General features: G+C 49.1%; 1 protein-coding gene across 1 annotated transcript in view; it reads right to left on the bottom strand.

Moving 5' to 3' along the window:
• Positions 1 to 757: 757 nt before the first annotated feature.
• LOC104515553 (ras GTPase-activating-like protein IQGAP1) overlaps positions 758 to 12,733 on the bottom strand; it is a gene marked incomplete at its 3' end in the record, with an annotated part of 29,400 nt that continues 17,424 nt past the window's right edge. Inside the window, exons 5-14 of the mRNA XM_010159570.1 lie at positions 11,675 to 11,742; positions 10,595 to 10,708; positions 10,029 to 10,207; positions 9,403 to 9,493; positions 8,792 to 8,955; positions 6,437 to 6,521; positions 5,445 to 5,608; positions 4,938 to 5,098; positions 4,319 to 4,443; positions 758 to 921 (exon numbers count right to left, since the gene is read on the bottom strand). Coding sequence (XP_010157872.1) covers positions 758 to 921; positions 4,319 to 4,443; positions 4,938 to 5,098; positions 5,445 to 5,608; positions 6,437 to 6,521; positions 8,792 to 8,955; positions 9,403 to 9,493; positions 10,029 to 10,207; positions 10,595 to 10,708; positions 11,675 to 11,742 — 1,315 coding nt within the window. The remainder of the gene's footprint in view (positions 922 to 4,318; positions 4,444 to 4,937; positions 5,099 to 5,444; positions 5,609 to 6,436; positions 6,522 to 8,791; positions 8,956 to 9,402; positions 9,494 to 10,028; positions 10,208 to 10,594; positions 10,709 to 11,674; positions 11,743 to 12,733) is intronic.

The following is a 12,733-nucleotide window of genomic DNA, read 5'->3' on the forward strand; positions in this document are numbered from 1 at the left end:
CTGCCTTTCACAAACCCACACTGACAGGCCCGATCGCCTCCCGTACACGCTGCGTGATGGCACTCAGGATGCTCTGCTCCATAACCTTCCCGGCACAGGAGGTTGGACAGACAGACCTGTAGTTCCCCAAATCTTCCTTCCAGCTCTTCTTGCAGGTGGTGTCACACTGGCCAACACCCAGTCACTGGGACCCCACCAGTGAGCCAGGGCTGCTGACAGGCGATCTGTGGCTTGGTGAGCACTTCCACCAGTTCCCTCAGCATCCTTGGGTGATCCCACCCAGCCCCATAGACCTGTGGGTTTTTAAGTGGTGCAGCAGTTCATATAACTCTGCCTATGACTACATTTAACAAAGAACACTAAAAAAAAAAAATACATCAGCTTGCAAGAAAGTTGCATTCAGAAGTTCAGAACTCCCAGAATGAACATGGTCTCCTTGTGAGAACAGACGGTGCGTATCATTTCTCCACAAACCAGATCCATTGATCTCACTGGGGACCCAGGATTAGCTGTCCCAAGCCATCTCGTGCAGTTCATCTCTTTATACCCAACTCTGTAGTTCATAAAGATTCATATGGCCTGGCTGCAAGTCTCTTGCTCTGGTATATAAAGATCCAAACTGACTGGGTAAGATCAGTTGATGGTACGCAGAGTGCCCTGCTCTCCACTTCCAGTTCTGATTCCTGGCTTTCAGTACTACTGATGAGCCCATTACACAGACGCAAAGGTTTTGAGAGGTGCATTCGATTGCACTCACCTGGGCTTTCTCTCTCTTGGCTCGAAGCAGTGTATCCTGGTAATGCTGTGCTACCTTTGGGGCAACACCCTCCAATTTTGCTGCAGGAATCTGTAAGGCTTGAATGGTCTTTTTGGTGTCCCCTTCATCCAGAGCTTCGTTGATAAGACCAATTGCCAAAATTCCTAGGGAGGAAGGCACAGGGAGAGAAATACAAAATGCCATTTTTGGTCAACAAAAATCATAAGCATTGCTTCAGATGGAAAGTGCAGTTAGTCTTTCCTAAACTGGCTGAGAACGGCAACATTTTTAACAGAAAACATTATTTACTGGTAGAGCAAGGAAGATACTTCTCCACCTTAAAGCAGTCCTAATGCCTGGCACAGCAATTAAAAAACCAAAAAAATCATTACTGTGGGACCCCACACGAGGGACAGAACTGAGTCCTCAGACACCCCGCTCAGAGCCACTCAAGAGACTTATCAAAGCCCAGATGGCCAGAGGTCATAGGATACCGTTTTCCAAGGTTCTGGCTTCTCTAGAAAGGAATCTTCACAGGAACCTAAGGATTTGCATGGAGCACCATTTACAAACACAGCAACTTCGGATGTCAGAAAACTCAAACTCGTGTAGCTCCAGCCGCATTATCAGCGATGGGGATGCTGAGAATCAGCATTCCGCTGAACAACCAAAACAACTCTCTCACAGTTCGCTAACGCAATCAGCCTGCACCACATGTGCCCTACACACAGCAACCACCTCCTGCCCCAGGCCGAGATGGATCCCAGAGCTCAACTGACTTGAGCCTCTGCTGAAGGAAGGATCAGTTCTGGTCAGCGCGGAACGGAGACAAAAGCAAGCGAGGGGCTCAGCAGGGGGATTTCCAACCTTCATTAACGTATCCAAAGATTGTGACTTTTTCTTCTATGCAGGAAAGACAACCACAAACCAAAAGTCTCTATGAAAACCAGAACATCCTGGGGAAGAGGTGGCATTTGGACGGAGTAGAGACTAGGGAAGAATGTATGTTGAGGACACCACAAGAAGCAGTATCACACGTGGTTGCTGTCCAAACACGGATATGGTGACTGTTTGACATGGGCAAGGGCATGGAACCTGAGCAGTAATGCCCTCTGCCGAGTTTGCCAGTACAGGCACGGCAGCAACAGCAACGTCACGGCTCCTCGCTAGGATGCAGTCCGTAATTTGGAACTCGACACAGACAGTGAGAAGGAAAAGGATGAGTTCGTATGCCTTGAGGACCTTCCCAGGCTAATTCAACTCCCCCACAGGCAGAGGGTTACGTGTCCTACACAGGGGCACGCGTGAGGCAGATCAAAGAGCGAGGAAATTCCCCGTGAGAACGTATCACACTACGGCATTTTCTGCACCTTCTTTAACAGGATAACGAGTGCTGTAAGAAACAGGGCGCTGGGCCTACCCGAGCTTGCAGACTTTGCCGTGACCGCTTACACAGAGGAGGCTGCGCAATGAGCATCTTGGTGCGCGCACACCTCGCTCCGGGGCTGGTCACGGGGCTTCAACAAATCTGCTTGTGCACCCCAAACAGGAAACGCAGCGTCTATTTGGAGATCCAGGAAACAGTTCATCAAGATAGCAGGTGCTTAGATTAAAATGTAAGCCTCTCTAAAGTCTGTTCAGGGTGAAACACAACTACAAGTGGCAGAAGACACCGTTCTGTCTCAGGGGACAATGTAAACCATATCTCCTCCACACACGCACTAAATGTCCCCACTCTCACGCAGGGCTGTGAGCTGCGTGTTACAAAGATGGCCTGAAAGCAAAAGTCATGCTACTTGCACATGCAGGAGGCTTTCAGAACTGGTCAGAGCCAAAAATGATGGTCCCTTAATGAAAAAAATGAATAGGAAATTAAAGCACCTGATACTGACCCGCACCAGGATCTACCTACACATCGGCTTGTTGACTGGTCTATTTCCAAGGACCCCTCTCTCTCCACTGGAGATATTAAGTCAACCAGTACTGCCTTAGAGCCAGGAGAATTACTCCAATTTCCTGTTCTGCTGAAGCTTTCTTCATTATTCTCAACCCCAGCCTTCTATCACTGCTAAGGGCGCTTCTTACCATAAACGCCAGTGACAAGTGCAAATGATGCAGAGCCAGGGCAGCACGGAGCAGCGGTTACCACCTGGCCACGTTTCTCGGCTTATATCAATTTTTTCCTTCGTGAGTATTTTAAGTTTTGGTACTCACACTTGCTGCGCACAGTTAGAACTTCTACGGGGTCTCGCATATTCTACAACTGCTGACAGCTTTTGGGGGTTTTTTGCACTTTACACTATGTGTATGGAAAGGCAACAGCTGTGCAGGCACAGCCTTCTGCTGCTCAGCAGATCAGTCAGTCACTGCAGCTTCTACAGGTGCTGGTTTTAACAGCTGGCGGTCGCATGCAGTGTTAGAGCAGATAACAGCTTCTCATTTCCTGATGGAATTAACTGCAAACAAAGCAATGAACCTCTTAAAAGATTGACACTTTCCATTCCAACTTGTAATTTGAGATTTGAGTTCCAGTATCTGGAACTTAAAATTTGAATGGCATCAAACTGATGAGATAACTAAATGTTCTTTGAAAAAAGAAAGGTCTGTATCAAATGTTTTAAGACAAACCATTTGAATATGTAACTGCTGAACAGACAGCACTTGAGAATAAATGTTCTTGGGCATCTCTCTTGAGTCATCACTGAATCAAAGTAACTGCAAAAGCCTATTTCCTTGATGCAGTATTTGCACTATTCCTCCCAGAGAAGCTGTCATCTGGAAGCCATCTTAACACAGCCAGGAGTTAAAGGGCTGAGAATAAGACCTGGCACTAAACTTATCTCTCTGTTGTTCATCCAAGCTCCTCATCCACTGTAGAAATGCGTCTAGATAGATGGACAGTCAGCAATAGAGAGGTGGGAAGCTCGTCTTGCATCCGGAGGCCAGATTACCCACAGACACAGTAGAGAGGGATCCAGGACTGAGTCTATAGAACTGCCACTAAATACTGGAAAGGTAAAAAGGCCAAAGCACATTCAAAAGGAGGACTAAAAGGGAGAAGAGGAAAACCTGAACAGGGCAGAGACTGCAGCCAAAGAGAGAACAAGGCTTCAAGAAAAGTAACCTATCTGAACACAACAGAAGAGGAAGGAGGATGGAGTAGTCCAAGACTGGGCTACAGTTAACTCAAAGATCTTGGTTTTCATTACTTTAGGGATTGAAGCAAAATCAGAAAAGACTCTAGACTCATCCTAGTCACTGATGGCAGACAATGTGTTTTGTTGGCCAAAAAGGGTTGAAATTTGTATGGGAAGGACTAAGAAACTGTTTGGAGATACTGATTTCAGTACCACAAACACTCCTGACTGCCTGATGGCTCCACCAACAGTCTTGCGCTGAAGCCTTTTATGTTACACACCAGCAAATCTTGCTCACCGTCTTCCCAGGTAACTAAGGTACGACATAATGCCAAGTCAATCAGTAACTCTGTGTTGACAGGCACCTAATGCCAGCGCTCACGAGCTAGGATCACTCCAGCATGAATGGAGCAGACAAACTTACTTTCATGTTCTTCATGCACTACTATGTTTACATGGTCAACACACGACTGGATATCGTTCCACGTGATAAATTCATTTCCTTCCGCACGCATTTGAGCCTTGAGCTTCATCAACTCATCAATGTATCTGTCAAGGAACAAAAACCAAAACCAAGCAACGTCACATGGCAACACGTTGGCCAGAGGACGCAGAGCACAGCGTGAGAATCGTACCGGAAGCGGCAAAGGCAACAGGAGGGCTGAAAGTGGAATAAACATAAAAAGGCGGAAGGAAACAAAAACGAAGAGCTGTGTGCAGGATGGTCGGCCCAAGATGGGAAATAATCAACAACAGTACAAACACACTGAACGAGGGCCCAGGGCAAAGAACACAGTGGGCAAGCTGGCACAGTGTTAGCGACCACCAGCTTTAACGAGAAACCTGTGAGAAAACCCTGAGACAGTGCAGAGGTCGGAGCATTAGGAAACTGTAATCACAAACACAAGAGCCAACGGAGGTTAAATCAACACAATAATAAATAATGTAGAAAGAATGTGAAGTGTAAGAGGGGAAAAAAAGTTCAAGAGAGTCATAGAATATAAGCAGCATCAAGGACAGATGTGATTCCTTGAAATATCCACCTCTGGGAGTTCTCATCCTCAATGTTCGTGAGCCCTGTGACAGGACTGCTCAGTTGCTTCCACACTGTGTTCACATCCCCTGAATCCAAAGCCCTGTTAATCAGGGCCACAGAAGAGAGCATCTCTACAGCAACAGACAGTTCTGGGTGGGTGAGGTTACCCTGCATACAGAGAGGACAACAAATTAATTCCACTCGCTCTCGACAGACTGCCGCTGCGCACAGAACCGTTACCAGAACGGACGTGTAACAAAGCAAAGGGACCACCTTTTCGACACAGAAGTAGAAAGATGGGTATCAATCAGAGCTAGAACACCAAGTAAGAGATTAAAGTAGAATCTTACAGAGTCAAGCAGCTCAAGATTTAGGAATTAAACTTCACACCAGAACAGCCTGAACGCCAACGCAGTTCTGCGAAGACCCAAGACAGGTTTGTTCCAGGGAACAGACACGGTAGAGCCGGTGAGCCCTACCAAGTTCCTGAAGTGAGAGAGAATGTGGTACTTACTTCAGGGCTCTGTTGCTGCAGCGTGGCCAGCTCCCGCTGGTAAAGATCTGCAGCAAACACATAAACCTCTGGTAACTGGGCCTCTGGATTCATCATTTCTGCCACGGTCTTCTCAGCATCACCCATTCGAACTGCAGAATTAATTCTGGCTACTGCTGCCAGCCCTGTGAGGTGAGAAAGGTAGCATAAGGAAGGAAGAAGGCAGACAGCGGAGTCCCCAGCAGTAAGGGCACTTTTATTCCACTCGACAAGCAGGTACCTAACAAGAAGAGTAACTCCCTTAGCTGTAGGAACAGAGCCAAGCTTTCTGATCCATACGTCGCCAGTTAGACTTCCACTGCTGCAGCCAGCCAACACACAGTGCCTTCTTTAGAACACAGCTCATGTTTTAAACCACTTCGCCCTTTTGCCTGTTTACCAAAGGATCGTTTTATCTTTCCAGTCTTCTGAGAGTAAGAAGCCTCCAAATTGCAAACCTTTGGATGGATGAGCAGAGAGCTCCGCATGGTGTCAGAAGCACCAATTAAAAACCAATCGGCCACCGAGGGCTCCATTTGATTTGCTACCTGATATTTAGAAAGAGTTACCAGCTCTGTAGCTCAAACCAAGTCAGACTTCTGCGGGTGGTCAGCAGGTAACCCAGCTTTCACACCTCCTGAAGCAATCCAAACTTCCTTCACAGATCCATCAAACAAAAACTCGCACAAGCGTTGCAGACAAGGAGTTACTTAAGGTGGATGCAGAAGTTCCATGTTCCTCAACAATTCAAATTCCATGCTGTTATCTCTGGCAGTGTTATAACAGCTGACTAAAAGACACTACAATCAAACAGGGCCACCATCTCCAAGTACTTCATGGCTGCTAAGAACATTAAAGAGCATTCCTAACACTGAGAGACCTCACATATCCCCACACAGACCCAACTTATGGTGCTCTTGTCCTTTTGACCACATCCACAGTCACTCTGCTCAAGAATTTCTGCTGATCCTTACTTTGCTGATACTGTTGCGCTGCCCTGTTAGCAGCATCCACTCCCAACTGCAACTCCTCCTTCTGCAGGGGGCCTGGGAGGCCAGCCTGAGGAAAGAAAAACTGTGAGGGTGGAAGATTTTAGCTCATTCACTTCAAATAGCCCAAAAAAAGGCAAAAACCCCACCTTTTCCTTAAAGCACGCTAATGCCACACAGCTTCTGCAGACCAAGAATGGCACGTACATGAGGACGACAGAAATTACTTACCAGATTCTCAGTTTGTATGTCGAAAGACCATACGTGCGCAGCCTGATGCCTTTCGCAGTATCAGAAGTGCAGTCCCGTGAGCACAGCAAGGCCCAGCTTCCACAATTATAAAGCATTTAAGACAAAAGGGCCAGCTTGGTGGGACTTCCTGTACATGATGCGTGTGCTGGAGCAAAACTGGTGCTTGTGTAGTTTGCCATGAAGCAACACAGGAATTAACATTCCACTCTACCTCTGAGCAGCAAGGGAAGTAGCAGAACAGAAAATGGACAGCACACAGTTTGGTCTCACACACCCCTCCTCCTCGGACTGAACGGTACCACACAAATACAGAGAGAGAACAAGACGGAGCGCCTGGGGAGCAGGAGGGCTCAAGCAGCTCGGGGAGCAGCCGTCCAGGTCAGGCACCGTTCACACCAACAATGACAATTCTCCAAACACACCACCAGAGCACATCTCTGTAACACCACCTTGGTCACATTCTGGGAGAATGGGGGTCTGACCTGGCAGTTTAGGAAACAGCTGAACTTGGGGTTTGTGGCTACTAAAACACTCAGTAAACATTTTCCCAGTCCTATTTCATCCCTAGAGGCAACTTCGGACAACTACGGAGAGTTTCTGCCACACCAAAGCTTGGCAGGACTTTCTAAAAAGCCCCCCCTTTTCCTATTTTATCTAATTGTAGGTCCCAAGAAGCACAGCTGGTGAAGCTCTTTCTGCAGAAGATCCCTGGAAATAGCCTGGTTGGAAGCCCTGCGCCAGAGCAGGTGGCCCCCGACCTCTGTAGAAAAGGCCTGGAGGGTCCCAGCGGACCCAAGCCTGCCCAGATCTTCCCATCTCTGACAACTTCTTCCCCGTCTGCATTAGATCCACCAAGGGACATTCCCTCACCAGCTCCTCAGTTACGTATGCCAAGAAGCCACCACCAGCACACTCCAGACATGTCCTGGATTCCTCGTGCCCTCCTGTGCCGCCCTTCCAGCAGACCAAGCCGTTCAGGTGCGCTGGCAGCACCTGTCTGAAGGTCGACTCACCGTCCTCCTCTGCCCGATCAGGCAGTCTGCAGCAGACCCTAGCACCCTACACATCGCTCTGCCCGCCAGTCCTGACCCTCAAGCTCCCAACCGGTTTATCAGACATCTCAATGCAGCACCACATGCTCCGGCTGCTCTCCTCAGCTGTAACCGTGTATCTGACCCGGCTGCACTGTTCCCGGAACCAACCGCATGCAGCATCTTACTTGTCTGCCCTGCGGCAGCTTTTAGAACACCATTTGTTCCGAAGATGCCATAGTAATCACCGTCTCCGTACCCGTATCTCTGCACCCTGTTAACATCCATGGCATTGTGATCACAGAGTGCTTTGGGTGGGAAGAGACCTCAAAGTCCCCCCAGTCCCACCCCCTGCCATGGGCAGGGACACCTTATATAGCCCAGGTTGCTCCAAACCTCATCCAGCCTGGCCTTGGACACTCCCAGGGATGGGGCATCCACAGCTTCTCTGGGCATTGATAATTGAGACCATTACAGTTTTAAGAACTATCCTGTGCAGCCTGCACACAAAACCCACTTAAGAATTGGCTTGGCATGAAATACTGAGGTTAACCTTGGCTACAGAATCATTTATGTAGAAAAGACGCTTTTGAAAACAGGGTCCAACTGTAAACGTATACTGCCACGTCCACCACTACATCGTGTCCCCGCGCACCCCGTCTACTAATGGCGTATGATGGGATTCTCCAAAGTGAATGCAGCACGTGCGTGTCTGGTAAGTATTCCTAAAAACACAAATATCCACGTTATTTGGGCACTAACAATAGTAAGTGAGAGGGGAGATGGACCTGTACCATAACAGCTCTATCCACACACACGCCAGTATTTTAAGGTCTGGTGCAAGTATTACACCCACACAAGCGGTACAGGGGCCCTTCACAGGAGCGACGGAGGTGCTTACTGCGTGCTCCCACCCCCTGGCATTAGCTTTTTCAAAGCAACACTGCCCTGAAATGCAGGTAGGTAGGAAGCAGCGGGGGTGCAGTGGTACTGTGACAGGGGGTGGGGGAGCTGCAGGAAAGCCTCACGAATCAGGATCACCTAGATTCTTCCATACCTCCCGTTTCTGTTGTCTATCACTCAAAAACTGCTTGAAATACCAGTCGCAATTTTCTCGTAGCACTCCTCGGAGTCCCAGGGCTGGTGTTGCCAAAGCTTCGTACAGTGCTAACGCGTCTCCTTGTTCCAGAGCCAGGTCGATCTTCACTATGGCTGTGTGTGCTAGCGACAGGAAGGCACGGTTTGGAAAGAAACAGTGAGGACATCCCATGGTTCACATAGCCTGCTCCTCAACAACAAATACTCTTAGACCTGATGGACAGCAATTAGGTACGTGATCTGAACGGAGGACTTCCAAAATCAGCTGCAAAGTAGTACTTGAAAAAGGGGCTGATAGTTGGGAATAGCATGCATTACTCAAGACAAAGAATTGGAGAGGCCAGTGATACGGCCAATCCATTTCCTACAGGCCGGCCAACAGAAGCCAAAATGAATTCAGCTTACAACTATGTGCTAATAATGGGTAAACCAAAAAAACCACCAGCAGAAACTCCACAAAAGCAGGGGAGCTGCCTTCCGCTTCTGTCGGCACTGTGGAAAGCAAGGAGCAGCACGGGTAGCGTTCCTAAGTCCTCTTAATTAAGACTATTACTTTAGCACGATGCCTACCATTCACTTTATTGACGTTTCCCTGAATCTCCGCTTGAGTCAGAAGTTCTTCGTACACATCTCTCTCTCTCTCTGTATTTTCTGAGGCAATCTGAAGAAGAAATAAAAAGATCATCTAATTCAAAGGTCAGGGAGGACAACTGTGTATCTGTAGAGCCGTGATGGCTCAGACAGGGCTTCTCTGTGCCTGTGCAGAGGTAGCCTGGAAGTAAATCCGTGCAAAGGAAGCATGTTGGCAGTCTGACACAAACCGCCTAGAACCACCTTACTGCAACAGCAGGGCTGGGCTGCACGACGCCCGGCATTCTATACCACCACCGACCCCTGCCAAGTGCATCGCTTGCTTTGGCTCGATACTCCGTTGTTACCGTGTGAGCGTTGTTACCGTGTGAGGGGAACAGCATTCCCAACGTCAAGGCTGACATGAATTCTGTGTCTACGCAGCCTGCATTCCAGATGGCTAACAGCAACACAGCCAGCTGCTGCCCGCCTTCTACACCAGGAAAGCAGGTTACTGGGGACACAGATACATCCAAGACTACACACACTGTGAACTCCCCACAGCTTACACCACTACCAAACTGCAAAGCATGCAAGCAGATGGTCTCAGAGCAGAATTGACCTACCCTATTTTTTGCATTCTCCATCTTATCTTGCTTTGCTCTGTAGAGTGTGTCCTGGTAAGTGGATTCCAGTTGATCATCAAGGTTTATTAGCATGGCATTAGGGTTCTTCATTGCCACGAGAGTGTCGGCTGGAACCTGGCGGTCGATTGCTTCATTAATGGCAATGACAGCAGCATGTACTGAAAGAGAAGTCAGAGTCTGCCAGTTAGTCCCAAACCCACCAGTGCTGTTAAACACCGAGAATGTAACTGGAAAGAGCAGGATTATCTGGAAATTAACTGGAAAGCAAAAGAAACACCAAAGTACCTCTCATTCCATCACGGCTTCGTGTTCCTGACAAAACTGCCAGCCTACCTCCCAGGACAACACTCTGGTTAGTAACTCACTGTGTTCCATCAAGGGAAAAAAATACAGAAGGGAAAGAAGAAAACCCTCTTCCCAGTGTCCCAAAAGGCCTACCCCAAGGACTGTACTGTCTCACAACAGGGGACATTAAAGCCAACACCTAACAAAATCCTAATCTTCTGATTTGCATAAATCTATAAACCGAAGCTCTGTTTCCTTACGTGCTGCTTCATCCACGGAGAGTTCGTTCGCGAGGATCCCTCCAATCTTGCTGAAGGCAGGCATCTGAATACCGTACTTCTCCAGCTCAAGCCTCATATTGCTGATTTCCTCCTCTGAAACGTAGATCCGAAGCGTTACGCAGGCTCAGACACGTTAGGAACGAGCGCTGCCCTACCGCCCGCTGTTACAGGAGAAGCTGGGGTAACTCAACAAATGAGGGCTCCTGCTCAGACAACTCCGCGAAGGTGACTCGCCCGGTGCCAAAGCGCGTGAAAGCCCAGAGCCGCTCTACACACCTCCCTAAAAATCTACATTTCTCCCAGAAACTCAGATGGGAGCTTTCCGCAGCCTGTCTCACTAGAAGCTAACACAGAGCTGCCATGAGGAGCTGGAAACAGACTCCATCGTTCCGAGGAGCCTCAGCTGCGGCCGCCAGCAGGTCAGGAAAAGGCACAGGCACTATTTTCGGATTCTTTTCTCCCCGCAGAAGGACCATGCTGAGAAAAGCGAATGAAAGCCATAAATGCCATCCAGCTCAGTGAGAGCCGATGGTTTAGTGCTTTACAGGTAAATCAAGAATGGCAGACAAAGTTTATACACCCCCTCAGACAGAGGCGTGTGCTCCGGCAGGAACTGCACCAGCGCAGACCACGGAATTTGACACTGGCAAAAATCAAGGAACCAAAAATCAAGGCGGCGTGTGGCCACGACTCCGTGCTGACTCCATCCCCTGCTGCAGACCTGCGGCTGATGCAGCACCTTCAGGCACCACCACTTCAAACTGCCAAGGAGGCCACAACAGTTCCTCAAGTTCCAAACTGAAACCCCTCCCAAGGGGATGGAGACCAGGTTTAAGCATCTTTCAGGAACGACCTGTGCCCTGACGGGTGTTCATCTGCCTGGCTCAGAAGCACCAAATCAAACCTTGTTCTTCAATTACCACAGCTCCTCTCAGCCATTACTTCTGAATTTAGTTTGAATTTAGGGTAAGAACAACAGCAATCCTTTAACTGACCCGTCCAAGGGCCAGCAGAGAATGAGGTACAGGCAGCACATATCAGCACGTTCTTGAGTTTTACCTGTGAAGTCCACCTTCCCATATAAATCCTGGATCTGGGGGGCAAGACCCAGTTTGAACAGGTACAGGCTAGAAAAGAAAATAAGCAAAGAATTAGAACCCGGAATTTTTCCCTGTGGTTCTGACAAGGGTAGATAATTTTAGGAGATGTAGATTCCACAGCCACTCAGGTAAGCCACTGCAGCAGCTCCTAAGGGTGAGCTGACTCCTCTTTCCCCCTCAGCGGCACATAACTGCTCCACCACTCTCGAGTCTTCTCAGAACTACAGGATGGTTGAGGCTAGAAGGACACTCTCCCGTTTGTTTTGTTCATGCTTCCTCCCTGTCGTGGTTTAACTCTGGCTAGCAAAATACCACTGAATCCAGCACACTCCCCAAACAATGTCACATTCCCCAGGATCACATCCAGAGGGCTTTTGAGTATCTCCAAGGGTGGAGAATCCACAACCTCTGTGGGCAGCTTGTGCCAGCCCTCAGTCACCCTCACAGGAAACACAGTTTCCCGATGTTGAGAGGGACCCTCGTGTGGGTCAGTTTATGCCAGGTACCTCCTGTCCTGTCGTGGGGCACCACTCTGAAGGGAGCCAGGCTTCATCGTCCCTGCACCCTACCCCAGACAGCTGCTCACACTGCTAAGATTTGCCTGGAGCCTTCCCTTCTCCAGGCTGAACAGTCCCAGCTCCCCGCCTTTCCTCGGAGGAAGATGCTCCAGCCCCTTCATCATCTTCGCGACCCTTCCTGCAGCTCTCCCCAGTATGTCCGACTCTCGTGCTGGGGAGCCCAGAGCTAGACACGGCACTGCACGCGTGGCCTCACTGGTGCTGAGCAGGAGGGAAGGGTTCACTACGCTGACTCGGCTCACAAAAATGGTGTTCATGGATTCACTTGGAGCCTGACAAGAAATGGAACTGCCACAGGAGCGAGGAATCCATACGTCTACAGACAAGCAGGACCGGGGAAAGAGAAGCACCTCCTCTCCTTTTTGCCTATGGCGGCAGCTCAGGGCACGGCCAGGATAAGGAACACGTGCCAGCCAGCTCCCAGCAGAAAGCGGCTACAG

This window comes from Eurypyga helias, unplaced genomic scaffold (assembly GCF_000690775.1).
Source record: "Eurypyga helias isolate BGI_N326 unplaced genomic scaffold, ASM69077v1 scaffold3709, whole genome shotgun sequence".
NCBI lineage: Eukaryota > Metazoa > Chordata > Aves > Eurypygiformes > Eurypygidae > Eurypyga > Eurypyga helias.